Source organism: Aspergillus tanneri (assembly GCF_003426965.1).
Source record: "Aspergillus tanneri strain NIH1004 chromosome Unknown AapTan_4_pilon_pilon_pilon, whole genome shotgun sequence".
NCBI lineage: Eukaryota > Fungi > Ascomycota > Eurotiomycetes > Eurotiales > Aspergillaceae > Aspergillus > Aspergillus tanneri.
In genome coordinates this window covers 1944937-1967512 of record NW_022984631.1, presented here as the reverse complement: position 1 = coordinate 1967512, position 22576 = coordinate 1944937, and the positions used below count along the sequence as shown (strand labels likewise).

The 22576-nt window shown below is 50.7% G+C and overlaps 5 protein-coding genes across 5 annotated transcripts; 2 read left to right on the top strand and 3 right to left on the bottom strand.

Annotated features, from left to right (window-relative positions):
- Positions 1-5022: 5022 nt before the first annotated feature.
- ATNIH1004_005843 (phytanoyl-CoA dioxygenase family protein) lies at positions 5023-5970 on the top strand (the record flags this gene model as incomplete). Its single annotated transcript, XM_033570484.1, has 1 exon — positions 5023-5970. The coding sequence occupies one exon, from the start codon at positions 5023-5025 to the stop codon at positions 5968-5970; it is 948 nt and encodes a 315-aa protein (XP_033426516.1).
- A 192-nt stretch (positions 5971-6162) lies between these two features.
- On the bottom strand, positions 6163-7791 carry ATNIH1004_005842 (snoRNA-binding rRNA-processing protein UTP15; the record flags this gene model as incomplete). The annotated part of the gene is made up of 1 exon (XM_033570483.1): positions 6163-7791. The coding sequence occupies one exon, from the start codon at positions 7789-7791 to the stop codon at positions 6163-6165; it is 1629 nt and encodes a 542-aa protein (XP_033426515.1).
- A 4114-nt stretch (positions 7792-11905) lies between these two features.
- ATNIH1004_005841 (uncharacterized protein) lies at positions 11906-15878 on the top strand (the record flags this gene model as incomplete). Its single annotated transcript, XM_033570482.1, has 2 exons — positions 11906-14580; positions 15035-15878. The coding sequence occupies 2 exons, from the start codon at positions 11906-11908 to the stop codon at positions 15876-15878; spliced, it is 3519 nt and encodes a 1172-aa protein (XP_033426514.1).
- Positions 15879-16130: 252 nt separating this feature from the next.
- Positions 16131-16930, bottom strand: ATNIH1004_005840 (uncharacterized protein; the record flags this gene model as incomplete). Its single annotated transcript, XM_033570481.1, has 4 exons — positions 16131-16304; positions 16357-16647; positions 16702-16763; positions 16831-16930. The coding sequence occupies 4 exons, from the start codon at positions 16928-16930 to the stop codon at positions 16131-16133; spliced, it is 627 nt and encodes a 208-aa protein (XP_033426513.1).
- A 1207-nt stretch (positions 16931-18137) lies between these two features.
- On the bottom strand, positions 18138-22181 carry PRP24 (U6 snRNP complex subunit PRP24; the record flags this gene model as incomplete). The annotated part of the gene is made up of 4 exons (XM_033570480.1): positions 18138-18872; positions 18928-19284; positions 19334-19561; positions 19620-22181. The coding sequence occupies 4 exons, from the start codon at positions 22179-22181 to the stop codon at positions 18138-18140; spliced, it is 3882 nt and encodes a 1293-aa protein (XP_033426512.1).
- Between the last annotated feature and the right edge of the window lie 395 nt (positions 22182-22576).

Genomic DNA, 22576 nt, shown 5'->3' with positions numbered 1-22576 from the left:
ACTTCTGTGAAAGGCAAAACAACAAAGAAGATAAGGGGCCTCAAGGTTGATGGGAATAACGAGAGCTGGGAAGTGAGAGCCAACGAAAGAAGGAAGACATACCGCTATACAACACTCGATAGCATCCAAAATACAGGAGAGTGATATGGTGGTTGAGGAGATAAGTATCCGGGTTCGCCTGGAGTTTAGGTATCTCATCAAGGGCCTAAATTGGGGATTTGAAACACTCCAAGGCCCATTATTTTGGTCACGTTTTTGCCTGCTCCGGAGAACGTATCATCATATCGGCTAAAATGCGTGGGAAGAGGCAACGATAATTGACTGTGAATACAGTTGCTCTCGACAAACCATGTGTATGAATAGGCTTCATGAGTATCCATACATCAAAGCATGCCACGCACCTTCATGCTACTCCCCAGGGCTCATCAAAGTCCAGCTGTGATTGTCAATCCTGAGACAACATCTACCTCTCTCTGAACCCTTGGGAAATTGCTGGTCTAACGTCAAGGTCTTTTGGAAAGACTGACGGCCAGAGTGATCCTGTTGATAGCAGCTTATGGCAATGACTTATCCCTGCTTAGTCTGGGGAAAAAAGCGCTTTGCAATGATGCCTTTCCATTGGCCAAATATCGCAGAAAGATGAGGGCAAATTTGTTAGTACCTATCGTCGACCTTCCGTCCTCTGAACAAAAGAAACCAAGATGGCGGAAGGACTATTATATTACATCATTAGTACCCATCACCAGTTTGAGATAACCTTTTTAACAGCGAGACAGATATCGTGGAGCTAGAAAGGCTCTTTGTCCTTGAGGTGATAGTGCAGTCGTCCCCCAGATAGTCAGACTGCCTTCACTCATTATGTGGATTTACTAATATATTGTTTAGCCAACTATATTTTTAGTTTCTACGAGAAATTCCACAACCCGGATTGTTATACATAATGATTCCATGGACACCATCCAGGAAGCCAGTGCTGTGCAAAATGCCTACAGTCATGAATGAACTCCAATTTCAAAACTGACAATACGACCTCGGCGACAGGGGAGATATTAGACGTGTCTTATGGGTCCCATCCTATGGGTTTCATACCCTTGAAGCATTACCGACCGATCTTATCGATCCCCCTACAACTGAATACAATAATTGTTGGCCTCTTGCTTGGAGCTACATCATTTAAGTCAAACTTAGTCAGCCTTCTTTATCCACCAGCATATTCTTCTTTCTTTAGAGCAAAAATCTTTTTTTTTTTTTGAAATTGTCCAACCTGACTGACAGTGCCCGGACTCCATACCAGCCTTCTTCCTCCTCTCTACACTTGAAATTCTCGTTAGATAGGACCAATTTGATCAAGTTGCTTGGCCGTCACATACGACTCCTTCAGGCAAAAACTGCCAGGGAAAAAAGAAATCCAACGTACAGGACAAGTTGCGAGCTGAAAAGGACGCCCATGCAAAGCTCGCTGAACAAGCCACCAAGAGCAACCAGCCGCCTGAACACAAACCTCAACCTTATCAACCCGTCAAGGACCAGCAGCCAGTTAAACAAAACCCGCAAGCAGAACAACCTTTACTAATCACACTTGGCAATGACTCCTCTTCTGAGGATGAAAACTTTATCCCTTCCGACAGGGTCAGTCCAGGATGCTGGGACCCCCTGTATCTGCTCGGTAACAAAAAACCTTCCCTTCATTTTTTGTTATAGGTATTACAAGTGTGAAAATATGTATGCCACCTCTGTCGAAACTGCAGAGAGCTTATACGCATATGGAGCGATATTCAACATTTACAAGGCTTTATATGGTTCCAAGGGTCATGGTGAAATGCTTGCACATGTGGGAGGAAAATGAGGTATACTTCAAAGGACTATTCCAGGCTCTCCGCCCACTTTATGAAATACAATTGTCAGCAGTTGCAAAAAAAGGAAACCGTCCTTGAGCATACGGTTTAGATGGACGAGGTATGGAATTCTGTCTGCACCTCCGCCTTTACGAGCAGCTCACAAACGAGATCATTTCGAGGAGAACATTTGGAGATCGAGATGTTAGACAGCTTATTGAATACCTCAGCCAACTCTCCGGTGAAAGCCAACGTATCTTCAATATGGCAATAATGGGCTCAACTGAGCTATGTGAAGACGCATCTCATTTTGCCCAGTTTAAAGCATACCACCCTATGTCGATGACATGTTGTAGTCATCTCATGTCCTTCTCGGCCGTGACCCATCAAAAGACAAATTAATTGCCTCAAAGTGCTGCTTAACGACAAGTTGCGTACAAAGAAATGTTACCTGTAATTATTAATTAGGAGCCTGCAAATCTTCAGGATGTTGACCTGTAGCCGACGTTGATGAGATGACTATGGAGATGCCTCAATTACTTACTGGCACTCGTGCCAGCTGATACGGGCAAAATCAAGCATATTGTCGACATTTCAGAATATTTACCAGGCTAACAATGGCTTGATACCCTTTTCAGTCCTGTGGAATTTTATTGAAGCATCTTTTCCTCATGTGACATGGGGCATGCCTACAAGGTTCTGACATATTTCCATAGACAGGAAGAACATCCCGCTAATAATTCTGTGATCAGGGACAGCTCGAAGTTGTTTAAAGGGAAAAATACCAGCTTAGGGTAACCAGAACGAGGAATTATCAAAGAAACGAAAGGCAGTTAGTATCAGGAATAAGCCCCAGCCATCTACCCCTCCACTGAAAAGTGTATTAGCAGCTAAGAAAACCGTAAGTTCACTCGCTATATGCACGTTACCTTGTTGACGATAAAGTAGCTAGTCCTCTAGCGAGGCAATAATAAATGCCTTGTCACAGATGATGGAGATGCCATTGAATCTTCTCACATTTTCCCATTTGCTTTAGGGAAGAACACTGGACGTAGTGTCCAGTTCAGTATCTGGAACTATCTAAGATTGCCTGGATATTTCATGTCCAAATCTTTTCAGGCTTTTGGACATTGAATACGAGAACCTGCCCACAGCTCTTAAATCCTCACTCAATGGCTTCTTATCGGACAGAAACATCTAAGAAAGAGTCCTGCGGAAGAATACACAGCCACGGATAAGTACTTGACGGCATAAAACACACTATCCGATGCATTTGAGCGTTATAGTCTTCCTGATTTCACCGTATTTCGGAAAAGCACTTAGCAGAAGCTTTCAGAGGCTGTATTTCTCTGTAGTACCATCATTCCCTCCTGGTTCCCTTGTTAAATTATCATATTCTCCTCTCGCGAGTAAAAGATCCACTTATACTGGTAAGGCACAAGGAGATCCCAGCACTGCTTAGTATAGATGTGTTTACTTACATTAGAGACTTTAGAACGAAATGGGCGCTATTTCTAAGCATGATGTTTAGAGTGCCCCTGAAGCAGCGTACCTGACGGCATACAATTCACACTCAGAGGGCCCGTCTCAGAACATTACAAATGGGTCCGGGCCGGGACCCCGTCACCGTCGGCGGGGATATCATTACCCTACACATCCGGAATGTCAATGTGTGCTTCTCGAAGTCAGTCCAAACACGCTACAACTTCATCCACGCCGGGAGATTAGGATCATTACGCGAGGCAGGAGCCGGGAGGAAAAAGCTCCGCGAGTTCATCTGACGCGTCTACCATAAACAGACGCTCGTTGACAAGATGTCAGAGTACATCCTGAGTCGGGGTCGCGGATTTTCCCTTCTACCGCAACCACTATTGCCGATCCTTTGTACTTGATCCCTGAACACTGCGTCAGGCTAGCCTGGTACATGGCGTATAACTCCTAATGTCTACATTACCTGCGGAAACTGCTGCACAACATACAGCTGCTCGTTGACCCCTCGCAGCCAGGGATGTCCCACCTGTCTTCGCCAACCTGCCCAATATAACGTAGCTCATAGAGATGCTATCGTCCGCGATCTCTATGGAATGTGTGTGTATTCGTTCCTCTATGAGCATGGAGACCAGGGACCTCTGTCAAGCACTGGAGCGACGGTAATGATGCCGAGGATTCTCGATTTACTTTAACTATAAATAAGCACATAGCTTCACATCAGGAGAAATAGATCGAAAAACACTCTATCAAATATCTCAGCGATCACAATCGAGGGTATATTCCACTTGCGGTCTGTCTTATTCCTGCTCACGATGCCCATTGCGTCTGGGATACGTCAATGGAAGAGTTGGCTACCGAGCAGCCAGAAGCTACTGCTGTACAATAAAACACGCTTATCCTTTCTGCAAGCGCCCACTGCAAACCACAATTCGCACTGTCTTGGGATGTTCGGAAGTTTACACTCTGTTTCCCTCTTTCTTTAACGAATGCTTTAGAATGCAGTTCTCACTATATGGAAACACAACCTGGACGAGTAATCAGGGAGCTAGATACTTTTGACACCTGACAAAGTAACCAGTACTGGGGTTACTGTATATTAATTCATTATTTCTAGATTAAAATCGTATCACTGTCTTCGAACCTCATCGTCGTAAATCCCTGAAGTTAAAAACGAAAAAAAAAAAAAAAAAGGGCTAGTGGGACCGACAAATGGCACCGTCAGCGCTTAGCAACCCATACTGAGACTATTCTCCTGCAGTCTGCAGACGATGGCAAGGTTTCTGCATATCCTGTAAGGACTGGACTCTTTGAATCTACCCGTGTGCATATTTCGAGATTCAACAACGCTGAGCAATTTCTTACTCTTCGGAATAGCATCGCTACTCTCTTAAATTGGCCCGGACGAGATTCTTCCGTATCTGGATCCGTATCAGTTTGCTTATGGATTGGTGGCGAGACATCAGGGGGGTGTTGCAGAATGGGACGCTGGCTGCGGTTGATCAAGGATTGATTTAGATAGACTGAGTCAGGATATGGAGATGGATGGATGGATGGAGACGATGGTTGATAAGGAAATTCCCCAATTGATGCCCCACTAGTTAGGTACTCCATATAAAGTCAGTTCATTCCCCCGCATTCTCTCTTTTTTCTCCACCTCTTCTCTCTTAGACCCGTACTCGACATAGTATTCTACAAGATGCCCCTCACCCCCTCCCAACTCTCCTTCTTCCAGGAAAACGGCTACCTTGTCATCCCCGACTACCTATCCCCAACCGAAATCACCTGTCTCCTAACCGAGACTCACTCCCTCCTCGACAACTTCGATCTCGACACCCACCCACTCACCCAATTCACCACGGGCGATGACTCCTCGCAGGACAAACCCCATGTCGGAGACGACTACTTCCTCACTTCAGGGGACAAGATCCGATTCTTCTTCGAGCCGGATGCAGTTTCCTCTCCAGACCCCATCACAGGCCGTCCCACTCTCCATCGACCAAAGCAACAAGCCGTGAACAAAATCGGCCACTCACTACATAGTCTCTCTGCGCCATTTGAGCGGATCTCGCTCAGTGAACGGAACGCAGACATCGCGCGGTCCCTGGGATTCATCGACCCGCGCGTCCTCCAGAGCATGGTCATCTGCAAACAGCCCGGGATAGGTGGTGCCGTGCCCCCGCACAGGGACTCGGAGTTTCTGTACACGAGTCCACCATCCGCTGTTGGGTGGTGGTTTGCCCTGCAGGATGCGGGGCCAGGGAATGCCACGTTAGGGATGTTTCCCGGTTCTCATAAGGGACGCGCCGGTGGCGCGGTAAAGAGACGGTTTGTTAGGAGACAGGATGGGTTGGGGACTGAGTTTGTTGAGAATGAGGGGGCGGTGCTTCCTAGGGATATGGAGGAGGAGGAGGTACCCGACGCGGTGCCGCGGCCGGAGGACGTCCAGGTGTTAGATATTAAGGCTGGTTCTTTGGTCTTGATCCATGGGAATGTCTTGCATCAGAGTGAGAAAAATACTAGCGATCGGAGCAGATTTGCCTATACGTTTCATGTTATTGAGGGAGCGGATGGATGGGAATACGATGAGAGGAATTGGTTGCAGCCGCCGAAGAATGGAGAGGGGTTTTCGAAGTTGTATCTCTGATGGATGGATGATGATGCCCATGTCTACGTTATAAGAAGGCGTGCATCAGAATTCATACCCGCTAGTTCTGTTATGATAACAAATGTTTCTGCATCCCGAACCCCAAAACTCCAACCAGGTATCCGAATGCGAAATAGTAGTCTCTAATCCAAAGATGGAAACATGGCTTTTAGAATAACACAGGGGCAATGGTCACAACGCCTGTAGCATCTGCAGCATCCCCTGCGTCTGACACGCTTGATGCGCCATTTCCACCTCGTCGCGCACTCGTCGATGTAATCGCTCCACCATCCTGTCTATCTGCGCCGACTGTCCCAGGTTCCCTGAGTATATATCCAGCACGTTCATCGCCACCTCCACACACAGCTTCACCAGCCGTGGCTCCCGGATGTTCTTGTGCACCCACTGCAGCACTGGCTGCAGCGTCTCTTCGTCCCGACCCTGCAGCGACGCCCGCAGCGCGGACCGATGTCGTAGAGCTGTGAATAGTGTAAGCTGCGCCGTCCTGTCGGCCGAGGCTAACACTTGATCCAGAGCGGCCGAATACCGCGCTTTGCGCAGGTCGTGTTCCCAACTTTGCTCCTTCTTCCGCTTCTTCCGATCCCGGCCCTCGATCACAATGTCGACGCCCTCCCCGATGAAATCGCGTCCACGCAGTCGTCTTTCCCAGCCCGAGCCACGCAGTTTCTTTTGCTTGGCTACCTTCCGGTCATGTTCGTCCAGTTTGCCTTCCAGCAGGGCCTGCATTTCCTTCCGCCGCTCCCGCTCCCGCACCTTCTGCTGTCCCGAAAGCCGGGTCTTGATCGCCAGCAGACCGGACTGCATTCCCACGGCAACATGCTTGTCTTCCTGTGTCATGCCCGACGTAATAACGCGCAGAGACAGGATTGGCGATGGGTACTTGGCTCCAGCCACGACATTCCATCCCGCCGTTTCAAACACTTTCATATGACCATCCAAAGCACCACTCAACAGTCTCTCGCCGTTGGAGGCCAAGGCCAACGCTGTGACCGTCTTCTGGTGGCTCTGGATCATGTGCAAGGGCTTACCCGCCACAATATCAAGCACTGCGATCTTGTTATCCGCCGCTGCAAGCACCGTCGTCCCCGTGGGCATGGGCAGAATGTTTTCGATCGGGGCACCCATCTTGAATGTCATCGCTGATCGACCCTCCACTCGGGGATCCCACAACCTCACGGTGCGGTCATAACTGCCCGAGACCAGGAGACCCGACGATGCCATAGATCCTGGCATAAATCCACCGCTGCGCACGTAGTCGGTGTGGCCCACAAATGTCTTGACGCTGCTCTCACTCGGCAGATCCCACAATCTCACGGTCCGATCATCACTTGCACTAATGAGGGAGGTCGCATCGCTGTGAGAGAACTTAGTGACCCAGACCGGCTGCTTGTGCTCCTTCCATGTCTTAAGAATAGCTCGCGATGCCACGTCGAACACCTGTACAGTGCCGGTATCGTCACCACTAACAAGTACCCGACCGTCGGGACGCACGTCAGTACCCCGAGCGGTATCATCGAAACGCGTGATGGTTCGTAGAAGTTTCCTGGTGCGAATGGAGTAGATCTGGACACGGGCACCGGTGGTCACGGTGAAGATATCGGGGGGCTGAGTGAGGGAGGGAAAGGCCGAAGCGGACGATGGAGCGGATGGCTGAGTGATGAAATTGACGGGACCGTTGGCCGGAGATGGAATCAAAAGAGGGTTCTTGAATGTCCTCCAGTATTGCTGCTCCGGAGTTAAACGAGTAGAGGGCAGCGCAGGTAGCTTGACCTGCTGTAGAGGGAGTACTGGGGCAGCCATGGCTGCTGTGGATGGCAATGGCTATTATTTGCGATTCCTGTTGCGATTGGTACTACAAGAGTTTGGTATGGAGGATAGACTCTGAGAGTAGTTCAACCGGCCAGCTGCGTCGGCGTCGGCGATAATTGAAGTTGAAGCTGGAGTTTTTTTTTTTTTTTTTTTTAATAAAAGTTCGCGCTTCCCGATTGGGTGTTGGGCTTAGTCATCGCTCAAATCTGTGCACGTGATGATAAACGATATGCATAGATGTTTACACTTCTGGCTGCCTAAGGCAGGAATGTGTCATCCCAATTGTGGTGCACCATAGAGAATGATCCACTGTGAGCCAAGGTCTTCTTGGCCTTTTAGGTATCCAGCTAGTGCCAACCCAGCCATGACTGAATATAAGATATCCGTCTGGGTGTGGGATTTGGGAATCCAGGGACAAATATAAACATGTACATGGCGGGAAACTGCGTGTCCTTTGTATGTTTATAGGGAATATTGATCTCAGAACACATCAAGAGTAAGTGTTTCATTTGGATGGTTTGAAGAGATCAGCATTTAATACCGTCTTTGATCACCTGACGCCCGCTTTCATCTGGGGCCCGCTTTTCATCTACACACCAACTTTTGACATGATCGAAAGACTGCCACACCACCAATATGGCCCCAATTGAAGCAGCTCTTGCAGAGATTAATCGGAATGCCAGGAGGAAATGAAAAGGCCCTTATAATGGTTGACCGGCGAGGGAGGCAAATCCGGCTGCTGCAGAGATTCGGGACGGAAAAAATTAGTTGCATAGCTTCTCCATGTTGAGTATTCTATTCCACAAGAAATCTAACCAACATCATATTTATATGTGGCTGTATGGCTTCATTTCTATGCTAGTCGTTGGCCGCAAAAGCGGGCGTCAGGTGATCAAAGATGCTATGAGATAGCTATGATAATACTCGAAGAAGGCTATCTCTCTACAAGATAACTAGTATGTCCAACATAAAATACGCGTACTCGCAAGTGTCGATCTTCCATTGAATAAAGTCTCTGATTCAACTAAACTACCAAAACATCTCGCGTTTATAAAGGCGACGTAAACAAACGAAGAATGTAAAATAACCAATATAGGAAATATAAGCGATCTGATGGTGTTGTATCATCAACAACATTTGACCGAGAAAGGTGCCGAATAATCAATACTACCATAATTGTTGACAGAGTGCATATTGTCTGCTCTAGAGATATTAAATCTATACAAGTTTAGTAGCTATATCCAGTGTCTAATATATCAGGTCTATTAAGAGTTTTAAGCATATTAGTTTCCTGCTTAACCTTGGATTTAATCCACTATCAAAAGGAGGACAAACTAATGTGGTCACCACCAGCTATGTCTCATCAGAGATGCGAGCCTTGGACAACGTTGTGAAAGAGGTAGGAATCACGGTACTGAATGTAAATGAAGTGAGAGTAGATTCCTGTGTAGACCACCTCTACGCCATTAAAACAATCAATGAAGTCCATGAAAAGGGAGGCAAGATCGGTATCCGTCCAAACGCATTGAACGGTTTATAGTAACTGTTTCTGTTTTGAGGGATAGGTCTTGGAGTTTTATTCCTATTGTGGAGGCTTACCAGCTCCGGACTGCGCTGATAATCCACCTGCGTTTAAGTCCTCCTGGTCTCCACTCGGTGAATCCGCTCCCAAAGCAACTCGGCATCCTTTCGGCATCAGGGCAAGCAGGTGGGTATTCCTGCGGCACAGTTGATGTCGGTTGCCAAGCCGCATTATATAATGGATGGGTACTCCTTTGTCGCATATCCGAATCCAAAATCAGTTCCTTTCCGAGAGTTTTATAACATCCCGGAGGCAGAAATCGTTATCAGAGGATCATTGAGATATAAGTGCAATTCAGAATTTATCCAGGCCTTGACCGGCCTTGGATGGCTCGACCAGGAGGAAAAGTCCTGGTTGGAGTCAGGGATAACATGGGTCCAGATCCAACAGAAATTGGGTGCTTTGACTCGAATGAAAGGTGGGAGTTTCTCAGCTCTCCGAACAGGAATAGTCAATGTAACCCGACTTTATACAATCTAAAGCTTACTCATAGCACGCATCGGGGAAGTCTATAGAATTTCCAACAAGGCTGAAAGTGAACGAATTATTTCAGGTTATGCGATGGCTAGGTCTTTTCTCGACCGAACCAGCTACTATTTGCCATCCATTAGCAAGGCATCTCAGCTTCAAACCTGGTGAGCGGGACTTGGTGATGCTTCAGCGCAAGTTTGTTGTTGAGCGGCAGTGATGGAAAGAAGGTATGTGTATTTTTCTATCCCTTGTCAGTAATAGGAATAACCATGTTGATGGAATATTTAGGGCACCATCACCAGTACTCTCGAATTGCTAGAAAGTCCGGCCAGATATTCAGCCATGGCACTTTCTGTCGGTGCCACATGCGGGGTGGCAACCCAACTGCTACTCAGCATTTAACACCCGGGAATTCTTGCTCCATACACGACGGATATTTGTAATCCTATCAGACACCTTCTGGCTCGGAGGTAATGGAGCTTGTTGAGAAAGCAGTATAGAACACTCCAGCATTGCTCCGATAGACTGATGATTGTTTTCCCTGTTTGTGCCTATGTGGATGGCTTGGCTATGCGGATCAGTGCACCCAGCATGCGCGCCTATCCAGCTCCAAATCCCGATAGGTAGTTAACAAATGAAAATGCAAGTTATTGAACAGGTCTTAGCACTTTCAATAAAGCGGCACTGATAAACTGTGTGCTGAATACCTCTAGGAGGTATGGTATATAGCGTACTTGTCGGTGTAAGGCCTACGTACGTAGGCCTCTGGTGTGGGCCAAACTCATATCTTTTCCACGCCGGTATCCCAAGCAACACAGTTCGAATCCTTAGTTCCGTGTCTTAGTTCTGTATCGAGGGGCCCATCCGTAAAGGTTGGCTTAGAGGCTGGCCTAAAGCTGCGTTGTGGCGGGGATCGGCTTACTATTAGGAGTCGATCATTGCCGAGCGGATTTGCCTAATAACGGTTGCGCTAGTCAAGGTATCATCAGCATTGCAGTAGGCATATGTACATCATCTTTGTTAGCGTGATGGAGTATAATCAATCCCAAAAAGCAGCCTGGACTCATGTACTCATCACTGGTGGGTCGTGTCTATCAAATCCGTCAAAGGCTTGTTCTAGATGCAGCTTGATCGTGCACGAATGTCGTCATCCACTGTTCTAAATCCCGATAGCAATGCCCTTGTCTGAATGCCCAGTAGTCCGACTCTTACAGCTGCCTAGGGAGTATACTCAGTAGTAGTTGGTTGGTAAATATAGAAGTCCGGCAGTACAGAGTAGATCTGAGGGGCTCTGGTCAGACAGGCAACAAGATTCCCCAAACTGCTCCGTACTTCCGTCTTTCATAAACGATACTGATCATGCGGCATCCGACCGTCTTTCAACAGCTACGTAATGTAGCTTATTCGACGTGGGAATGGACACGCTAGCGGCATGAATGATGAAACAAAAAATTGCACGTCGAGGAAATGCCGTGGCTGGTCGAATTGATGCCTGGGCAGGGCTGACAGTACTCGTACCGGTATTGTCAGAGGAGTGACGATCAGCAAGGAGGTGGGGCTGGCCACACACCCTTTTCCATGCAGGAACAGAGTTATCGACCAATCAACTTCTGGGCCCCACCCCCCCAGCCACCCCCCAGCCACCCCATTACCGCATGCCGTCCCACCTGCAGGGCATCCGCCAACCAGCGCGTGCAGACGCCTATCCGCCGAGATCTCTTATCGAAGTGTGTTTGTTTTTCGTTCTTCCCCTCCCGGTCTCACTCCTCATTTTACTTTCTTTTCCCTCACGGCGCTTGTGTCTCTCGACTTCATCCAGTTTCTTTGTTGACCCTTGTTCTCTACGCTCCTTGCTCCCTGTCATTGCCCATGCTGGCCTGCCATAGACTATAGTATAGCTCCTCGATTGTGCATGTCTATCCGTCTGGATCCCTTGAAACGCATGCAGTCCTGAGCTTTCATACAACTTTTCCCCTTCTCTTTTCCCATCATTGTCATCTTCTTCTCTTCTATACGTTTATTCGTCATTTCTTCGGGCTCCATTTTTTGATCATGTCGTCCAAATCCAAACCGTCTCGACTATCAATGATCAACCACGCCGCGGGCATCTTCGCCGACATGTCGGTTGATGGCCCCGCCATTGGCACGCTGGTTGCCGTCATCGACCGTGCCAAGAATCTCCCCAATCGCAAGACCATGGGGAAACAGAACCCTTACTGCGCAGCTCGTCTTGGGAAAGAGGCCAAGAAAACAGAGACTGACCTGCGAGGTGGTCAAACCCCGAAATGGTTGGTAAAAGTCCTCGAGGTCAGCTCGGACGACATATTAACGCAATCCAGGGATCAAGAATTACGATTCACCGTCCACGAATCGCCCGACTACTTCCGGCTTAAGGTCTCCGTGTTCAACGACGACAAACGAACTGACTTGATCGGTGAGACCTGGGTCGACCTGAAAGATCTGATTATTCCCGGAGGCAGCCAGAGTGATCAGTGGCACCCGCTGCAGCACCGGGGCAAGTATGCCGGCGATATCCGGATTGAGATGACTTACTATGATACTAGACCTGAAGATGAGGCCGTCATTGAACGCCGCACTCATGCTGCAGAGAAGGCCCACGGCAAATCTATCAGCTCTGCTGCCGCTGCCAACTCGACCCCCGTCGGTTCATCCTCGCTTTCGGGGCCCCGCCAGCTGAAAGACATCAAACGTCGTCCATTAGCCAGTGATTCAAGCAATACGCCCCCTCCTGCGCGTCCAGGTCCTCCCGAAAAGGTGTCTTCGGCGCCTGTGCCGGCTTATGCCACGCCTCCACGGCCCATGCAAGAACACACGCATTCGATGCCTCCTGCGGGGGAACACATGCGCCATCCTCCTCCCCGACACGCGATGGCTGCGGATGCGTCGTACGAATCGGCTACGGCTCCCGCTCCCCGGCCTATGAGAACATACGAAACCCCCGATGATTTCAATCAATGGAATCCTGCACCACCACCCCTGGGCATTTCGAAACGCCATCCACCAGAGACGCACTATACATCGTACCGCGGGGACAAGCCGGGAGATCCATACGACGCCCACTCATACGTACGCCCTCGGTCTGGTTATGGTAACCCGCCGCCGCCAGTGGACCACCGCTCAACGAGACAGGAAACGCCTGTCAATCGGCCAGAGCAACAGCCGCCTGAGATGATGATGCATGCACCTATTGCTGAGCCTCCTCGGCCCAGCAGCCACCATAGCAACTACTCCTTCCCTACACCGGAGCATTACGTGCCCAATGGCGAAGTAGCCATGACAAATTGCCCGCCCTCCGCTCGATACGCCTCGCGGTCATCCGGAGGTGCCAGCGTGCAAGACGGGGTCGAATACATGGCCCAGACGCCCGTTGAATCGGACTGTGCTTATCGCCCACATAGTAACTCTCTCGCACACGCCGAATACGCTACGATGCAGCCTCGCGTCGACGACGACGAGGAGGACGGCCCTCCGCCTCCGCCGCCAGTGCATCGCTCTGGCCTGGGCTCATCCACTCACTCCCAGTTAGTACCGTCACCAACTCCCTCGTACCATGCTTACTCCCCAGAGTTTGCACCGTCCCCCCGGACCTCGCACGAAGTCAGCCGATCCACGCCTTCCCACCACCTCCTAGCCGACGCGGCGGCCCGCCTGCAGGACCTCCCCCGGCTTACGAGTCAGTCCTCCATGCCTCCCAGCCTAGTCGCGGGCTTTGATCCCGCCATCGCCGACGCCGAGTCCGACCGCGTCGCCCACGAGCGTCGCGCCTCGCGCCGCCAGAGCGCCATTCTCAATGACGATGACCCATTCTGTCCGCCCTCGCGCGAGCCATCCCCCGCCAGGCTGCCGCCCTACCCTGTCGATGCTTCGTCGCAACCACCGCCGCTGGAGCCCCAACAGACGCAGGCGCTAGTCCCCCGGCGGTCCTTCAACTCTGATCCACGTGTCATGCCACGCCGCAAGTCCGTTAGCCCGCAGCCTCTTTTGGGGGAGCCCTCCACGGCGCCTCAAATCCCATTTTCCCCAGACTCCTTTGACGCGTTCAACCCCAATGCGGCCCGCTCCGCAGTTACCCGCGACCCGGCCCCAGCCTACGAGACCCCCGCGCAGGCCATGGAAGCCGCTCGTCGCAGCGAAGTCGAAGCCGCGCGCGGACCGGGCCCCATCATTGGCGACGACGGCCGCGAGATCGATCCCTCGGACCACCTCCCCACGGACACCTGGGCGCCAGAGCCGGACCGGAAGAAGAAATCCGGCGTGGTGGTTCGTTTCCGCAAGAACCCCGCCGCCGTCGCGGCCGCTGCGGCGCGCACCAGTCCAGGACCAGGACCTCCTCCGCCCCCAAAGGACTACCATCCCGCTGCGGCCCCCGTGCGTCCTCCTTCTTCCTATGGCCCAGACGCAGCGGAGAACCACCGTGGTCGCCCGGGTCGTGCAGGGCACAATCGAACATATAGCACGCCGTCTCCACGCTCGCTTCGCAGTCGGAGCTCGGTCTCCCCTTCTCCTGGGTCCCATTCACCGTCGAGCCTGTATGCCCCGGGTAATCCTGGTCCCCCGATCCCAGCGAAGGTTCCCATCGCGCAGCCCATCGGACAGCGCGCTTTGATGACGCCAGGCGGGGGACCGGGGATGGATGCACTGAGTCGCGAACTGAATACGATCGATATCGGATCTGTGGGATGTACTACCGGACGTGCCATGAGGAAGTATGTTCCACGGTCAACAGGTTACGCAGTGTAGCTCTGACTCTGGTTTTTTTGTCTTTATTTCTTTCTCATTTACCCCTTTTTGTTGCATCTCACTTCCTTTGAAATACGGGTACATGCATATCTGGCGTTGATATAAACAGATCGATCATGCTAAAAATGGAGCTGGGCTGGTATGGAAGACAGGTATGGCACATAGTGACAAACTAACAATGACTGGCTGAATGAATGCATTGGTTGTATGTATGTTGTGTCTTGTCTTGTCTTTGATTATTTCTACGATGATATACCTGTGACCGAACAATGAATTGCCTTTATACCATGGACCATAAAAGTAGACATCCCTCTATCTCCCAACTAGATCTACCAGAGATCTACCATGAATCATCAACCCGAGGGAAGAGAGAGAAAAAGAGAAAGAGAGAGGTGACATGGCCCCTAAACGCGGTGCAAGATCAGACGCTCGTCGAAAACAAACACGAACGCAACAATCTGCCCCCTCCAGTTCCAACTCCAACTCCAAATACAACCCCCCCAAAAAAGGAGAATCCCCAGTCCCAAAATGCGAATGCACCGACCCCTGCACCACCGCCCTAGAAACCACCACCGCCACCGGTGGAGCCTCTGGCTCGGGACCAGGGTCAGGCACACACCTGAGGAAGGTAATCTCGCATATCTTCGGCCGCAACAAGACCTCAACGAAGCAGTTCCCGTCACAAGTCTGGGTTCATTATTGTCGGAAACATTATCAGCGGGCAAGGTACCGCGCGACGCAGTGGGCGTTCATGCAGTGTGAGTTGTTGTTGGATTCGTTGGATCGGATGGAAGGGTGGGGAGGGGTGCAGGATTTTCAGGTGGATTTGAGATTGAGAGAGAAGATGCGGAGGGAGAAGGGACAACAGGATAGAGGACATGATCAATATCTGTATGGAGACCAGGATGAACACCAAGATGATGAGGTGATGGCTAAATCTGCCAAACAGAAACATGCCAATTCTCAAGAGAAAGGAGAAGAGCCCAATCCAGAAGAGACAAAACGCAAAAAACCCACTATTCAAACAGCGCCTGTCCCTGAGTGGTTAGAAAACCACCAGGGGTCGAACAAATCATTCGACGATATTCGAAACATCATTTACCAGTTGAAGGACTATTTCGACCTCTTGGAAAGGGAGAATCGAGAAAACGAGATTCGGTTTCCGGATATTGAGATCCTACCTACGTTTAAGCCATGGGTTACGGGGGAGGAAGAAGGTATTGCAGGTTCGAAGGCACATAGTCAATCGGAGAGTCCAGAATGAGGACACCGGCAGAGCAGAGACGGAGAATGAATTCATCTAGTTTGTGTTGTCAGATGGAATAGCATAACTCATTACCATTAATCGTAGTTTCTAACTCGTACCTATGTACACGCCTAATTGATCAACAGCCCATGAAAAAAATAATAAATAAAGTGCAAATGAGAATACTTGCGGCATATCAAACATTCCACCAACGCCAGATATTTCATACTGCCTCCGTTTTTGCGTCTGTCCCATCTGCTTTATACACCATTACGAGTGATCCGGAATCAATTCATATCCTCCCTCGGAGGGAAGCACCCAGGCTGCAATCACCAGAGCCCCGGCACAAAACAGACTCACCACCCAGCTCACCGTGCAGTAAATCCAGGATTCATCCAGTTTCCACCCCACGAAGAAGCGATCTTCATTTTCAAACAGATATGCCTGGAACGACATCAGTCACTTGCGCATGGTCTCATTCAGGAATGAAACCTACCACGAGGGACATGCTGGCGGCCTGCACCGCAGCCGACAAGACGATCAAGAGACTGAGAACTTTCCACCCCGACTCGCGCAGTCGTTTCCCGCCCGATAGGATAATCACGTAGGCAACAATGCTCATCCCCTCCAGTACAATCGCAAAGGACATAAGAAACCCGACGGAGCGCCACATGGAGCAAAAATAGCGGTCTTCGCCATGGCAGTCTTCGCGTTGTGGGAAGCTCTCGCAGGTATCAGTGAGGGAGGAGCACCGACGGTGGAGGCCGTAGGAGTAGTGGAAAGATGGCTGGTCGGATCAGCATTCGAGCCAAAATCACCAGAGGCCGACTTCGAGACGCACCTTTTCACTGTGGTAGCTGACCCATTTTGGAGCAACAATCGACGAGACGGACAATCCAAATGCTGGAAAGTGTATCGTCCATCAGCGCATAAGCAACAAAAAGACAGAAAACGAACGGTGGGCGCTTACAGGTCAGAAAGAGAACCAGGGTAGCACTGTAGACGATGGTCTTGGTTAAAAATCCCGTGTAATTGCGATCTTCCCCGCGAGGCACCAGATGGAAATCCATCACGGTCGCGGTGTTGCGGTGTTGCGGCAGTGCGGCGTTGAGGTGTTAGCAGTGATGACGACGGTGGCAGCAATCACCGAGCGGTCGGGGACGAGCCCACCAAGTCCACAGGCCGATAGAGAAGAGCAAACGAGATCGAGAGTATATGAGAGTGACCCTTCGGTCAATGGAAGGACCACCAGGGTTAAGAAAGGAGATTGGAGCGATCTGGGGAGAGGAGGAAATGTGAGAGATAGGGAAAGTGGAAAAGGACCAGTCGATCAGTCGACAGGAATGAAGTACAGCAGAACAGTCACCCATCCACCACGCCGATCAGTCAACCAGGCCAGGGAGGCGGGGCCAAGTTGGTGAATACTGGACAGATAATTAGAGCAGGAAGCTACGAGGCAGTCATAATCAGAATCAGAATGATCGTAAATGAATTGCAGGCGGAGAATGCGCGAAGGAGGGTGACCCAGACGATCATTCCAGGGACTTGAATTGCCATACCGAACAGCCACGCGCAGATGTACCATTGATGTACTAGAGAAAGGATCACTCCATCTATCTATCAATCTATCTATATATACACCGTATATATTTGTATTGTAGGCTATTAACGCAGCATTCCAGCGTCGATGCCGTTAATCAACTGACCCCATCGTACCATCATCGGTCAAAGCGCTCCTGGTGCGGGGATGTGGTCCATGTTTATCGCCCATCTCCATCCTACTGTCTACTGTCGGTTACATCGCGAGCGACAAACAGCGATGCGCGAATAACGGCTCCAATCCAAGAGACTCAAGTTCATCCTGGCCAGTTTCCTGTGGGCTGTGGCGTCACATCCTCATCCATTGGCTACGGTACAGATCAAGAAGGCAACCATAGTCATATATATATATATATAAAAAAAAAAAAAAAACCAAAAGCAAGGGGGGGAAATGATAATAAAAGATCAAAAAAAAAGGACACAGGAAACATAATCTACACTCAACATGAGCCATGCAACTTAAACATATCAGCCGGTCAGAAACCTGATAATACACATGGGTCGGGCAAGATCATTGCACCCGCCAGAGATCGAAAGACACAACTCCCGTAAAATAGGACAGAAGGTCAAAGCAATTCAATCAACCAATCAATCAATCATCATCGCGAAAGAAAAGCGGTCGGAGGAAACGCCATATCCGCCATGCATGTACGCCTTTGCGCCCCAAGCTCAGTCCGCTCAACTCCGCTGGATCATAGCACGGAAGTCATCGTTGCTCTTTTTCGTGGTATGCCCCGAGCCCGGGGAAGCACCGTCCGTCGTCATCGTCATCGTCGTTATCGTTTTCTCTCCTCGGTCCTCCCCCTGGGTGCCCACGTTGCCGCGCTTCACCCCTAATCCTCCACGCTTGCCGCCGCGCGCGCCCGGTTGCGGTGGACGTTTGATGGGTCCGCTAGATTGGAGCAACCCCCCACTCTTGGGCGCCTTCCGCTTGGCTGCGGAAGCGGCATTGTTGCTCTTCTTCTCCGCCGACTGTCGAAGCATCTCTGTCACTGTCCCCACGTGCAGTCTCCGACCCGGCGCAATCTCTTGGCTCTCGAGCTCCAAAGACGCTTTGCCAGCATGCTGAACATCGGCAAACTCGACAATCGCCCCTTGGTGATCCGGTCGAAGGATCACCTTGACCAGCTTTCCATACGGCTCGACGAGGCTCCGGATACGCGCATCGTTGACCGTGTCGGGGACATTCATTAGTCCCAGTGTCCGCGCTGTTCTTTCGCCGCTGGCAGCGTCCCTTTCGCCCGGTTCATCCTTCGTGCCGTTTGCCTCGGGAGCCGGGGACTGGGATTTCCCAACACGGGACACGATGGTGGTCGCACTACGCTTCGCCCCTTGCGGCGCGGAGATCTTCACATTGAGTCGGCGCGAGCGAAACTCTTGCTCGTGCAACGCCAACGCAGCAATCGCTTCTTCCTATAAATAATTTAGCACTACGGCACTCCGCCAGAGTTATTACTGTGCGCCATACCTTAGAAGAGAATACGACATAGCCGAAGCCCTTGCTACCACCGTCAACCTTACGCGGGATGCGCACCAGCTCCACAATTCCATACTTCGAGAACAGCTCTTTCAGTTCGTCTTCGTTGGCTTTCCAGTCGATATTCGACACGTGAACCTCCCGTCCTTCGTACATGGGACCGTGGCGCTCCTGTTTTCGCGAGGGGTCGGAGATCTTGGCTACCAACTGTAGGTTCTGGCCCACCGTGGTTCCATCTAACTTGATGGCATTGTATGCCTGTTCGGATTCCTTGAACTGCACATAGCAAAACCGCCGATGCGTGTTATATTTGAGCGACGGGAATCGGATATCGATGATCTCGCCGAACTGTTATAGAGTTAAAAAGCTATTGCGTGAGCAGTGCAAAGAAACCCACCTCACAAAACAGGTCGCGAATGTATTTCTCATCAGCAGTCGGAGGGAAGTTGGTGACAAAGAGCGTGGATCCAGATCCAATCTGCACTTCGATCGTGTTCTCGTCAACGGTCTTCTGATCACGTGTTTGAGCAACGAGGGCCTCGTCTCTCGTGTTGAACTCGATAATGGCAACCTCGGATTTCTGATCTTTACTAGTGAACATTTTCACACCGTTGATCACTCCACACTATACTAACATCAGGAACGCGATATTGTAAAAGATCTTCAATAGGGTCAGAACTTACATGGCGGAAGAATTGCCGCACCTTGTGCTCCGTAATCTGATGAGGCAAGTTCTTCACGACTACTGTAGCATTCTCGCGATCCCGACGAAGGCCAACTGGCTCTAATTCCGTAGTAGAAAGTATCGGTTCGTCTGCCCGTGGTCTCTTCGTGGGAAGACCGTTGAGGGTTTCGTCGTCTCGCTTCCGCTTCTCAGGTTGCGTGGCCATCTCGGCTGCTGCTGCCTGCTGGACTTGTTGCTGGGCTGCGGCTTCTTGAGCTTCTCGAGCTTCTCGTTCTCGTCGCGCGGTGACGGCTCGCATGGCCTTCCGTGTTTCCAGAATCGCAAGCTGCAGTTCATCCGAGTCTTCGTAGTCTTCACAGTGAGCAATGTATGTCTGCACAATCTTCTCTGGCCAATCGAGATCTGTCCTCTGGATCGCCTGTTTCAACACTGCAGTGGCATAGCTGGGATTAGGGGTTCGGCGGGCAGCATCGACAGTCGCCTCACCCTGTACAAACTTGCTCCATGAGATCAACTCCCACTCATAATAAGTGAGCCAGAACTCATAGCTGTTCCCCCGGCGCCCCACAAGTCCCTTGAATGTTTCACGGGCACTGTCCCAGCTGCCACTCTCGCTAAGATAACGGATGTAGATTCGTTCGAGCCGGAAGAGGGGATCACCTTGGTACGAACGTCCGTATTTCTTCTCTCCGAGTTCCTGCACACTCTCAATTGCGGAACGGATCCCGACCTCTGCAACATCTATATCCTCATCGGTGGAGTCTGACATGAAAGCTCGCCGGCGAAGGTAGCTGCACCATGCAGTGTGGACCTTGAGAACCTCCTCCATCCCACCGGCATCGAGAAGACCCGTGCTTGTAGCCTTGTGTTTGATGTCCGCAATCTTGGCAAATGACTGTCCTTCTCTCTCCGAACTAATGAGATATTGGGACCAAAGGGTGCCAGAGCAAGGGCAATGGCGAGTCGCTCGGTCGAGTGTGGAGATTGTGGTAGTGTTCGCATTCCCGTGCATCGATTCGTCAATCAGGAACATGATGAAGTCCTCCCATATGTTAGCGTCGGTGGGAAAGCGTAGCACTGCACGCTGGAAGACGGCATTGACCAGGTCAAAATTGGAATGGCGTTTCCGGAGGTTGCGACTGATTTCCCAGTCGATATATTCGGCAAATATGGTCCACTCGATACTCTTGTCACCCAACTCGGCAACACTGTGCAGCCTGGTTTCGAAATGTTCACGAGCGGCATACTTTTCCTTGGTTGCGGTTGCATAGCGCTCCGCTGTATCTGCCATAATGCTCTCATAGTTTGCGTTGTAATAAGTCGAAATGAATCCAGAAAAGGCCTGGAAAGTTTGGTCCCAGGTGGCATGAGGAGTTTGCAGTCGAATGTCAAATAGGTTCCTCACGTGTCCTATTTTCTCCTGGGAGGGGTTCCGAGCCAGATCTTGAACTCGCAACTCCAGCAATCGATCCCAGACGAGGTGGCTGTCGTGAATTCTCCACCGGGTAGCCTCGGAACCTCTTTGGAACACATCAAGAACCGACTGCCAGGAGAAGACCTCGCGCCCAACTATACGATCCTCTTCCGACCATTGACTTTGTCCAGCTTCGCCATGTGCCGAGTTGTAGAGATATAGAACCCATTCCCCGTAGATGCTCCACAATTTGGTGCTGCCATATTCTTCCTCGATTGACCGCTGGCAAAGCTCCATAACTGCTATGCGCTCCTCTACGCTTTGTGCCAACATGCTCTCGTCTTGAATCCACTCTGCCCACAGATCCTCGCCCATGGCAAAGAGCTTGTCCATCTCTTCACGGGCTGTCCGCATATCTTTCAAAAGATCATATTTCCTAGGATCCCCATGGATATCTGGGTTACTGGGCGGGTAAACATGGTTGACGAATCCCGTATGGAGGAGCCGGATGAAGTTCACGTGCGCCTCGTAGGAATGTGGATTCTCCTGGATCTGACTGAAGAGCTCAGTCGCGAGACGCTGAGCATTGGGGACCAATGATGTGTCGACATAATTCCTCCGAGCACTTTCCCTGGGGACATCAGACATAGCGATATCGAACGACGAGCGGGGGGTGGGAGTATTGTGAGCGATCGAGCCAACGTTCGGGAACATGGTCGACGGAGAGAGCTGGCTTTCGTAGGATTCGGTGCTTCGTAGGAGGGGGGCACTGGAGCGCTGAGGCTGGTGGTGCTGCATCGAGGCCAGGTCGGCGAGGGTATCCATTCCTGGGGTGGATGGCTGCCTTGGAGTGGGCAACTCTGCGGCCGGGGGGGTTCCATTTCCACCGCTCATGTTTGGACCAGAGGTAGGACTTATAGCGGGCGGGGACGGCTCGGGAATATTGGTTGGGGCGTAAACGTGCTGTGCCAGCGGCGAGGACGTCATGGCCTGCCTCGTCGTGCCTGCGCGATTCTTGCGCAGGGGCTTCGGAGGCGGACCAGCGGATGGGGCTGATGCGTTGCCGGACACAGAAGCAGCTGTAGGCGTTGAGCGCCCGGATTGCGAATTTGAATCCTGCGGCGAGAGTAGGGAGCTGATGTCCATCATCGATTCCGTTGCGAATCCTAGCCAAGAGTTGATAGGTGAAATAGAGGCAGCGCACGGGACGCCAACAAGGCGCAGAAACCAGAACAATGGACAAGAATGTAAAGGACGGGAGGATAAAAAGAAACCAGATTAAAGTACAGCCGTAGATTGCCTCATCAGCGAGTCCATTCCTGCCCCGGCCACACAAGTCCCACTAGACTCTGGAACCGGAGATGTTGGTTTCTTTTAAATTTTTCCCCTTTCGTCCGTGCCTGAGAGGAGCTTAAACCACGCTTGACTGAGCGGGTTAATAGAGAATTAAAAATAAAAGGAAAAAGAAGAAATGAAAAGGTTCTTCTTAAGTGGGTGAAAAAAAAAAAAAAAAAAAAAAAAAGAAAGAAAGAAAGAAAAGC